Source organism: Grampus griseus, assembly GCF_964374135.1.
Source record: "Grampus griseus genome assembly, chromosome: 6".
Classification (NCBI taxonomy): Eukaryota; Metazoa; Chordata; class Mammalia; order Artiodactyla; family Delphinidae; genus Grampus; species Grampus griseus.
This window is the reverse complement of record NC_139000.1, coordinates 101110282-101122290: the sequence shown is the minus strand read 5'-3', so window position 1 is coordinate 101122290 and position 12009 is coordinate 101110282. Positions and strand designations below refer to the sequence as shown.

Here is a 12009-nt window from a genome sequence, read left to right as displayed (position 1 = left end):
AGAGTTGGACCACTTTAAAAAGAACTATCATAGGCTGAAGGGCCGTACGTAGAGTATAATAGAGACGGTTCAAATACAAGAAAGCTAGTCAGGCTAGATGACCCCTTTCAGTGTTTAACTTTTCTGATCAAGGAGATATGCTGTATTTCTTTCTTCACTACTGATATGTTTCTGTCCCTACATTTTAAAGTCATTTAGTAGCACTCCCCCATATCTCTATTTGTAGACATACTATTGGTGGTGAAGCTACTGCTCAGAGTAAGAGACACACATGGAAGTAAAAGATTGTCTACTTATACCAAGTTAATTTTCCTAGGCTAATTTATTAAGTATTTTAAGACATACATCCAAGGAATAGGCAAATAGAGCTAATCTTGCCTGCTGTGAAGGTCATGATAATATTTTACTGTATCTCCATAATTTTGGGGCACAGTAGTACGTGAATATCTGAACCCAACCACTACTCCCCTGGAGATATGTGTTGTGGACCATCCTGGATATGAAAATCAGAAATGATATTTGGAGGTCTGGTTCACTCATCAGTCTGCCAAAGGGCTGAACCTGACCTCTGACTATGGGCATTGGAAGCTTCACAGTTCTGAGTTCAGACTGAAAGTTAACATTTAGATAACGATAGAAAGCATATTTGCAGGCTATGTTTGTAGACTTTAGGAGAAATACTGGTAATATAGGTAGATGAAATAGTTAAAGTGGATACCACTCTTATATAGTAGCTTTAAGGACATCAAAAGAGATGCTAAAAGACTCCACTGCTTCAAATTTGTTCTTCCCTAATTTAACATTCCTTATGGTGACAGGACTATGTGAAACACAAAGTTGATGTCAGATCAGTTCCACCATAATTTATCATTTTCCTATAGGCTGAATAGTGTACTAGGTATTTTGAATGACAAAGTGGTAAAAATAGCCCCCCTTTTAAGGAATTAATGACCTAGTATTACAGAAAAATCCAACCTTTTACTTAGGAACATTAAAGCTGTGGCAGGTTTAATTTATCAGATTAATAATCTGTTATCTTAAGTATAGATGCTCTTGAAGAGCTGGTCTGGATGCGCACACTCTGTTGAGGGAAAATGTCCAGAAAATGAAGTGCTTTCTCAGAAAGGTGGGTTTCGGTGCAGTGTTGAAATGGCATGGCGTGGAAGGCTGAAGAGAGTTCAAACTGGATGCTGATAAGTAAAGTAAATGGATTCTAAGGGTGCTTTGCTTACCTAATGACATTTTCAACTGGGCCCAGCAACATGAATATTTCAGGGTTTTCATTTCTGATATTAATCATTATTAGGAAGAAAGGTTATTTACAAGCTCACCTGGAAATGTTCTGTATAGCTACACATAACGTTTTTGTTCCTGTGGCTTTTATCCAAAAATCAGCTGCTTTAAAAAGTATTTTGGTTTATTTGTTTTGTTTTCTTTTTTAATAATCCACCTAAGATGTGCAGGAAAATAGAGCAGCGACATACCTGAGTAACATAACATGATCAAAATTCTTCCTCTTTTAAAGGATTATTTCTTGCCAAGCCGAAAAACGTAATAAGGTCGTTTCTATTTTAGAATCTATACCTATTTTGTCTCCATTTGTCCATATTTCAAGGCCAACTAATGTCACTTGAATGTCCAAGGTTTTATAAATCTGTTCAAAGGAGAAATAATTTTTCACAATGTCAAGTTGCAGAAGGATCCTTTATCATGGCTATATTCCTTTACATTAAAAAAAGTAATTTTAATGTGTGAAGTACATAAGCAAAAGTTTAGACCTCATTTTACAAACAGTTGTATTGAAGCAGAATGTAGAGTTGAATCGTCCAGAATACTGGGTGAATTGCCGTGACCAACAAAGAAACTTGACCAAAAACACCTGATTCTCCTTGAACTATTATAATCCTTACATACACTGGGCTCAGGATATGTCTAAAATAAATAATTTACTAAAGCTCTGAGATTATACCTGACCTGAAAATATGAATTTATGAACAGTGGCACATAATGGAATGAATGTTCTTTATTCATCTCTCTACTTAGGTCATGAGTTTGTTCTGTAGCAGATTAGAAAGTTGATATTGTTTTCAAAAACCCATAGCTTAGCTTTCATGTTTGTTCCCCATGTTTGATTTTTGGAACTACTTTGTTGTGTAAGAAATCTTATTGGGGATTGCTCAAAGCCTCAAAACAGACAGAAATAGTTGTAGCCCAAGGATTCTCACCCCTACTCCCATCTGCTTTTGTAAACACCTAGTTGATAGGTACTTTGATGCCACGACGAAAGAGTTTAAGAGTTTAAGTCATTTCATAACCGTGAGAACTATGGTTCTCATAAACTTTTTTTTTTTTTTAACATCTTTATTGGGGTATAATTGCTTTACAATGGTGTGTTAGTTTCTGCTTTATAACAAAGTGAATCAGTTATACATATACATATGTTCCCATATCTCTTCCCTCTTGCGTCTCCCTCCCTCCCACCCTCCCTATCCCACCCCTCCAGCCTGTCACAAAGCACCAAGCCGACCTTTAGTTAAATCATGATCTCAAACCTAACTAGATGTCCATTCCTTTTGGCTCTGATCGTATTGTGGAATAAACCTTATGAATTAGGTCCCACCAAGCAAGATAATTTTTTTAACCTTTGAATTCTCTACATTCGTGGGTGGGCTTTAGGTCCATAAAACTGGATTCAAGTGCAAATGGGAACAATATTTGTTATTCTATGGATGTATTCTCTTCTAGTGAAAAAATATCCTATAAAATAAAGCCATATTTTATCTACAGAATGCTTGGATGGGTTTGGATATACATATTTGGAAGGTTGTTGAGAAAGAACTTTGGAATTTCTGAGACAAAAGAGGTGAAGACATGAAAGTAAAGTGAGAAAGGATGCAGTGAAATAATGAGTGTGGAGGATAAAGGGCCAGTAAGAAGAGATATGACGGGAAGAGTCAAGGACTTTTAGACTGTGCTACTTTAAATTGTTTGTGGTATGAGCCCCCAGTCTGAACTGAAAATCTTTAGTAAAAGTTCAGCAATGTGCAACAATCTTGGAGATGGGACCCCAAGGAGAGAGTTAGAGTCTTATATTTGGGTCAGTGTTAGAGGAGTAATAAAGACAATTGCAAGATATAAGAAACAGGAGAAGCAGCACTTGAGATCACCCCCAGAGCAAAGCCAGTACTGGGTGTGGGAGCTCCCCACTATGCCCAGGAAAGGGATTCATTTATATCCAAGGCTAATGGTAGCTCTCAGCCCCTCCAGTCCTGTTTGGGAAATTGAGAGTACCCTGAAGCAATTCCTCCGCCTCCTGCCCATGCTAGGGGGCTGAGACAGCCCCGCGCACTGTGGAGACTGTTTTCCAGCCCCATCTGACCCGAAGGGCTGGTGAGAACACCTGAAAGATATGCATCCCAGCGGTGCTCAAGCTGAGAGAAGGGCAGACAGAGCCAGTAGTCTGCAAGCAAAGCCAGTACTCCTATTCAGCTGGGAAACTTGGGGTCAGCTTGAGTTAAGGCAGCAAACAAAGAGCTTTACCAGTTTCAGGGCTGCTTCTCCTGCTGTGCCCAAGCAGGGAATTTAATTTGCAGCCCCGCTCATTGCTGAATATAGACTTCAGCCTGTCTGACCAGGGACCCTCACTGTGAGACGCTACATAGCCCATTCAACTGCGGAACTTGAACAGAGTTCAGCCCGTGGCTTCCCCCATCTGCGGAGCAAAACTGGTGGCCTCATCTACCCTGGGAATTCAGTGCACTCAGGTCTGATTCAGGCCCCAAACATCCTAGTGAAAAACTAGAAAAAGATCAAATGTCCTTCAGCTGGTGAATGCAAAAACCACTGATCTAAAGGAGCGATTTCTTACAGTGTCTTTCTTTGGGGCCTCTTTATCCTGGTAATGGAGCTGGTCGGAAGGAGTCAGCTTTAAAAAGATGTGTATAATTCACAGTCTTGCTTCTTTGACAGGATACTAGTTCATTTCATGTTAGACGAATTAATCATTTTAGTGAATTTTACAGAAATATTTCCCCTGATTTCTCTGTCTAAACATGGGCAATAAATTATAGCTTGAAAGACTTTTTGCTATGCAGAGGTCATGGAAGAGTGATTTAAAATAGTGGATTTGATCTACTCATGATGGGTATTCAAATCTTTGTACATTGCTTTATAAATTTTGTGATAGGGACCAATATTTGAAACTTATGTAAATATTAAGTGTCATTTACTTAGAAAACCAAAAACTTAGAGCTATGATGCATTTGTTGCTGTGATTTTTTTTTCAATGGAATTTTGCTAGACTACTTGGTGAACTGTTATGTTTTGGGCTGTCGTAATATCAGTATTACTACAAAAATCCAGCAGAGATCTATCCTAAAAGTTTCTTTACATTTGTGTTTTTGGCTTGATTCAGACTGTATCAAATCTTACCATGTTGACAAAATTGACCATTCCCCAAACTCGATTCCTCAGTTTGTTAGGGTGATTATTCTTGCGATACTGGAAATATAGACATCAAATCAATACTCATTAATCATAGGAGTTGAATAAAAATTCAACATCATGAGATATTTCGAAGAAAAAAACTCATTGGCTTTCCTTCCAGAGGGCTAAAGTATCTGGGCAACTTATGCAGAAATAACATGTTTTATATAATGTAACTAGATATAGCAGTTTCAAAAGTCATGCTTCACCTTGGCACTACTTTAAGGTTTTCTTTATGACTCTGTTCCCTCTTCACATTAAATATATTACATTACGTTGATTTATTAAACCAACTGATAAGTGTGCTTTAGAGTCCATATTCATAACAAAACTTACTAAAGCTCCACAGCAACCATTATATTGCAAAAAACAACTTTGTCCGCACTCCTGTATCCATGGTGGCTACAAACTAAGGAGCATGTAATCAAGGACCTGGAGCCAGGGATAGGATGGAGAGGGACAAGAAATTGTGGTTTCCCCTCCTTTCTCTCCAGGAAAAGGCTAAGAAGACAAAGCAGTTTCCTGCTCCAGCTAATTTTCTATGTTGTTCTCTTCTTACAAATGGATTCCCTATTTGTACTTGTTCTCAACATTATCAGTTTAGACCTAATAAAATACACTTAATAATAACATAAGGTATCCCGTAGAGATACATGCAAGTGGTCAAGCTTCTTTTATAATAATAATTTAAAAAATGCCTTTTCTGAATGCTGCAATTATCCTATAGTTAACATTCCATTGCTCGCCTGTTATCTTAAATATCTGAATACCCCCAAAGATATTACATTAGAATCCCTTTAATTTTCATTTCCTACCCACTCCTCAACTTACTACTCATTGATTTAAATGCCACTATTCTACTGAAACTATTCCTGATAGGCCCATAAATGTCCTCTTAATCATCAAATCCATTGCATTACTAGAGTAAACCTTCATTGTTATGCACACTTTTTCTTTTGATATGTGCTGGATTGGGTTTGGAAATATTTTTAGGGTATTTGCAGTCGTATTTGTAAGTGAGATTGGCTTATAATTTTACTTTCTTGTCTGGATTTGTTATCAGTATCATCATAGGTTGTTATGGTAATGACCCTTAAGGAATCACTCTTCCGGGTATCTGCACCGATGTGTGGTTCCCTCAACCATTGATTCTAGACTTGGCCATATGACTTTAGTTAATAAGACATTTATAAGTGTCCTATAAGCAGAAGCTTGAAAAGCTCTTGTACATTGAAGCCTGGTCTCTCATGATGTTTTGATGCCCAGCTATAATACCAGAAGAACGGGCTTGTCTACTTGGGACACGTGGGCCAAACCCAACACTATGTACCAGACAAGTGGCTAAGGCCAGGTTACACCATCCAGCCAGCCCAGTGGAAACACCAGATTACTGCAACTGTATAAATGACCCACACTAAGTTTTGGATAGTTTGTTACACAGCAGTATATAACTAATATGAACGTTATAATAACTATGAAATGTGTGAAGAATGTTTCCTATTCTTGAAAACAGTGTATAAAAAATGGGGTTTTCTGTTACAATAAATTTTGGTAAAATTTGTCTTTAAACTCATCTGAGCCTAGTTATTTGTCAGTAGATTGTGGACTACTTGTTTAACTTTAAAACTATGTAACATTCTTTTTGGAGTTTCCTATTTCTTCTCAAGTCAGCTTCTTAACATTGTACTACATTCTTCTACTCATAAATTTATTGGCACAAGGTTGTACATATATTTTTTAATGATATACATATAACCTTTCCTATATTTATAGTTATGTTTTTCTTTCACTCCTAATTTTATTTGTACTTCTATTTTTGTCTTAATAAGTATTGTCAGAAGTTCCTCTATTTCATTTATCTTTCCAAGGGACTAGCATTTGACTTTGTTTCTTTTTGTCTTGTGCTTTTTATCAATTTTACTCATTCTTAAAATTATTTTTCCTTCTCTTTTTTGGTTTTATTCTGTGTTTATGTTCTAACTTTTCCAGTTAGACTCTTAATTCATTAAATTTCTTTCTTTTTTAATATAAATGTTTGTCTATGAATGTCCTTCTAATTACTGTTATGCCACCTGCATCTAGAAAAATTTATCTCAACTAATGTTTTCTTTTTGCTATTATAAATATTTCATACTTTCAGATTTGACTTGTTTAGTCAATTAATATTTGGCAATGTATTTTTCTTTTAGTTTCCAAATCAATTTTCGTTTTGTAGTCTAGTTTAACAATTTTTTTGTTATACCTTCCAGTTTGGTTGTGGTTAAAAAAAAGCGGTGATCTTCTCCATATATATCTTTCCTATCTGTTTTACTTCCTTTGTGGCAAAATGTCAGTTTAATTCTTGAAAATGTTTTGTTTGAACTTGAAATGAATACATATTGTCTTTTTTCTGGTTGCAGTATACATCCATCAATTGATTAGATCAAACCTATATTTATGTGGTTCAAATCTTTTCTATTTTTGTTGAATTTTTTCCCTGCTTAGCCTAAAATTTTCTAATAGAGATGTAAAAAACAACCCTTCTTACCCTGTAACCATGTTTTTTGTTGTTGTTGTTGTATATCTTTTTATACTCTGCTGTAAGATGTATAATCTGAAATATCATTGGATGATTTGCAGTTCTTGGAGAGCTCATTCTTCTTTTCATTATGTTGGTTGACTCTTCCTCGTGTGATTAGTTTTACCTTGGATTATGATTATAGGGCATTTTTGACTTGGAGTCTAGCAGTTTACCGAATTTCTGATCAGTTTTTTTGTTGAAAGCTTGGCGTGGCATTTCTGTATCTAAAGAAAAGTATGTCATGCTCCACATCAGTGCAGGACACAGGCTTAGGATTTTGTTTTCTCATGCATAACATTTTCCCTGCCCATTGCTACAGGCAGACAAACAAAACGTTTCCTTTCTCTCTGCAGTTTCACTAGAGAGCTTTTCCAGTTTCCTTTCAGAGATGGGACAGCCCTTTGTGGCTCTGGGCCTTATGCAATATATTCTGTATACTGTGTGTTGTGTCACCATGCCTTTGAATTTTAGTTACTGTTTCGATGGAGATTCTCTGCCTCATTTTTAGCACTTGGAGATTTTCTGTGTTTTTTTTAGCTCAACTATAGATGGTGAACATATTTTCAATTTTTTGAATTTGTTCATCAGTTCCGTATGTTCATGATGTGGAGGGAGGTTCTATTTTGGCTTAGTCTGCTGTACTGCCAAAGGACATTATCATCTCTTATATATGCCTGTTTGGGGAAGCTAAAAACAGAACATGGAACCTGGAATGGAATTCTGATTGAAATACTACTTTCTCTTTGTTAAAAATCACAACTATAGTTTTATAAGAATGAATGGGGAGCAAATGTTTCTCTGAAAACTTACCATGTTATCATCAGCAACAATGAACAGTTCAATATACTTTTCCTTTTCCATACTCTGGAAATTTATGGAAAATTGAATGAAGTACGGTTAATGTCTCTTATCTTAACATTTTAAGCTAAAATTTTCAAGGTGAGAAATGTTAGTATTATTGGAAGTTGACATGCAGGAGTATATCTAATAATTCTAGAAATGTAGGTAAATAAAACCCACTATATTATTAAAACGTGTGGTTCTATGCATCAGATTCTAGTAAACCTGAAACAACATTCCATATTTTATTACCCTTTTTATTTTTGTTTAGTCTTTCAGGTAAAATAAGGATTATAAACAAAGAATCATGAATCCAGTTTTTAACATTTAGGGTTTTTTTTTAATTTACAAAGTAAATGCTTACTAAGTAAGCTCATGTAAAAGGACCATTTACAGTTGAGAGCAAGACATATAACTGGCCAACAGGAGTGACTGTATTCCTTCTACTCCTCTTCTATCTCCCAGTCTCCCTTTATGGGAGTGTCAATTCCAAGGAAAGATACGAAAGTTGTTATTTATAGATCTTTTATTTTATAAAACACAATACCAAGAAATTCTAAGTTTTCAGCTTTCAGTGTCATGCATTGAGGTACATGCATATGCTCTTGAATATAAACCAGAGGCATATTGTTCAAATATTTGACTGTCATTCTTTTCTGAACTAAGTGATCATTTATTTATTGATTTATTCAATCAAAAAACCCCATCTGTTAGGCATCTAGTAAGTTTCAGACACAGTCTACACCGTGGATATGTGAAGAAAATAAACACTCACACATCTTAAAGGCTAACATGTAGAGGGGATTTAAGTTGATATGAACAAGTATAGAAAAGCCTAAAATATGGAGGACTATCATTGTGCCTTCATTCTACTAGAAATTCCACCTTAACAATTAGAATATTTGGCGTGATGAAAGGGGGATAACCTGGCTTATCATCAACAGCTCCTCCCAAAAAAGTGGCAGGAAAGACAAGGAAAGAAAAGACAATATCTAAGAGAGATTTCAAGATGTAAATTTCATTCTTTCCAACCACTTATAGCCCTAATACTATAAATCTATATGTAGGATTGTAGATATGCCCCTTCTTAGAAACTGATGAGACAAACTGGGATTTGCTGTAGGGAATGAACACTTTCTGTATAGATAACAAAAACAAAAGTTTGACATTTCAGATTTCAAACAATGAAGATTCAGATTCAGGCAGCCTATACACTTCATTAATGGGGCTCATAATCTCTCTCTTGAGATCAGTAAGAAAGTAAGAGGCATTTGACTTGGGATAAAGATAATTTAAAAATAAGGCACTCACTTCCATTTTGGAGTCTTCCATGGATTTAGTATTGTCATTTGGAACAGCTGTCCTGGTAAAATTGAGCTCTGTACAGGAATAATTGGCAGGTTGCTGCATCTGGGGTTTATATTTGAACACCACATGTTCTCCTTCATCTGAATATTTCACTGGTTCAATGAGGTACCTTCGGTCACTCACCCTGAAGAACCCCCTGTGGAAATTGGGAATACAATTGTCTCTTTAAGATCTCTTTCATTTTACTGCTACATTACTTACACAATATTTCTCTGTTCCACTTTATGGAGTTTGCCTTTTCAAGAAAGGGAAACTGCAGAGTCAAGGCCTCAGGTAAGCATGTAGCCAGGTATTCTGAGAGACAAAGAGGTGAGATGGCATGTAACCTTTGACTCAATAACTTTTCTAAGAGTCAGCTCATCTGGATTTTCAGAAGTTTAACAGCCCAACCTCTCCTTTGAAGCATAGGTAGAGTAACAATTCCCACCCAGGGTTGAGGACCTCTGGCAAGTGTGAGTTCTTGCAAAAATTTTGTGAATTTTCATGTCCATCATTCATTAATTACAGAGTAAATATATGAAGGTACAGACACTATTATGTGGTAATTGTGTCATTAAAGGGTTTCTCATTCTTTAAAATTCTGGGACCTACTCAAGTAAAATCCTCAAAAATGAAGACACAGGTTTCTTGCTCTTTACTCTTTGCCACCCCACATCTTCTTCCTTTGTCCTTGAGCCCAAGATCTAGAGACAACAATATAGGCTTTACTTCTGACATTTTTTACTTTCCAGAGTCTGGAAACACTGCCTAATTTAGTAAAAAGCTGTGAAGCGTTGTGGTGTGATGCAGTGGGAATTCACAGGCCTACAAATTAGGAGGCCTGGTTTTTGGACAGAGTTCAACCACCAGCAAAATGAATGCTCAGGAGCAAGTCTCTGATGTCAGTATCCTGATCTGTAACATGAGAGGACAGGCTGGATGAGTTCCAGTCACCTTCCAACTCTGAATCCCTTGATCATATACTGAAAAACTTGTCTTGCTTAGGGCTGTGCTTTACATCTTTTTTTCAAAAATGAACATAAACAATGGGCTGGAGTGGATCCTCATGCTGAAAATATACAGTAGCTTTTTTCCATTAATTTTTCTATTTAAAGGTCTTAAAAAGAAAAGAGAAGTGAATGTCTTTGAAAATTCATAGGAAAACTCATAAAGGTAGAAAGATATGGTGCATACCTCAGACCGTTACATGTGCTGATACTGGCAGCACAATCAAATTCATGTATGATGGATCCTTGGTAAAAACAGTGATCCTAAAATAGATGAAGAGGCTACTGATGTAAGTACATGTATTGATATTATATAAATATTAATACCTACATATTTTATGTTCACAATACATCATTATTTCATTTTCACAAACTACACTTATGTTCATTTCTGCATTCACTCATGCATTCATTCACTGCATTCTTTCATCGGAAAATTTCGAAGCTACTTTAGAAGCCTTTTATTTTAATTGCATGATTACTTTGTGTGAAGCAGTGTATGAATTCTTCTTTCACAAATTTAAGAGTCTATTAGTTGATGCTAACCTCAGAAATGTGACCCTTTTCCTTTGAAATATTACTTTTTTAATCCATCTTAAAATCCTATCAGACTACCCCTCCTGTGCTATTACTATAAATTTCCCCCAGTTGCCTATGAAATAAAGTCAAAATTTTTGATGATCGCAGAAATTAGGTCTCACTCTCCAACCAGGTCCCCTCGTGGCTTTGTCTCCTGCCTCTCTGCTTCGATCAAGTTGGTATCTTTATTACTCCCTACTGGGTGTTCCATCCATGGTGATTCCGCCAAATAATTTCTCTTTCCATCAGTTCCTTATGTTCAGCTCCTGCCTATGTGTGACACTTTCCATGGTCCTGGACCGCAGACTCTCACAGACGAACAACCACTCACTGTATAAAAGAATGTTACCCAGTTTTCTTACTGTTCTATTTTACAAAGATTGCATTATGACTGAGATTTCATAGTTGATAGCTGCCTTAAACAGAGGCAATATGGTTTAAAAGTATACATTTAATAGAAGAGAATAAAGTCATCCTTGGCTAGAAGGCTGCAGTGGGCATGTTCTGTAAAGGGGAATAAATATAAAAATAGAACTCATATCCATTGGAATAATATTCATGATTAATGAACAAAGATTCATTTGGAGAATGAAGGAGAGGATTCAGTGTTGGTGCATCAGAAGGACAGGGCAAGAGGATTTGACTCCCATAAGGGTCAGTTAGATGGAAGTTTTAAACTTGTTTCATGTCTTGAAGTTTTATCCTTTAGCTTAATTACTATTCCATCATGGTACCTTATACTTCTCTGGTGTCCTGCTTTACCCTTCCTCCAGACTTAACCCCATTTTGGGTACATAGAAGTCAGTGTGGTAAAGGAAAATACATTAGCAGTCATTGATTTGCTTGTTAGGCAGTGATCAATCTCCTTTAGAGGTCAGAATGTCATAGTTTCTGTTCTAGAATCATTCAGTGATGGTAGTCAATGCAGGAGTAATTTCTGATGTAACACTTTCTGAAGCTGCTTGTAAAGCTAGGATGGGATTTAAAAATCATACGAGGAAACAATAGTTTCAGAGAAGAGACATAGGAAGGTCCCATAAGATACCATGATCTGAGGATGCTTGGTGATCTGCTCTCCTTTTGTGGAGTAGTATGTCTCACTGTAATCTGAGGCTAGGAACTGCCTGGAAAAGAGGGCAGAGAGGTAGTGAGATTCGCTTATTCTAAAAAGTTAGCAGATAAAACCTGTTA

The 12009-nt window shown here is 36.3% G+C and overlaps 1 protein-coding gene across 1 annotated transcript in view; it reads right to left on the bottom strand.

Annotated features, from left to right (window-relative positions):
* ADAM7 (ADAM metallopeptidase domain 7) overlaps positions 1-12009 on the bottom strand; it is a gene marked incomplete at both ends in the record, with an annotated part of 61985 nt that overhangs the window by 23018 nt on the left and 26958 nt on the right. Inside the window, 7 exon segments of the mRNA XM_082656931.1 lie at positions 1485-1519; positions 1523-1654; positions 4432-4500; positions 7856-7909; positions 9197-9389; positions 10427-10503; positions 11864-11942. Coding sequence (XP_082513057.1) covers positions 1485-1519; positions 1523-1654; positions 4432-4500; positions 7856-7909; positions 9197-9389; positions 10427-10503; positions 11864-11942 — 639 coding nt within the window.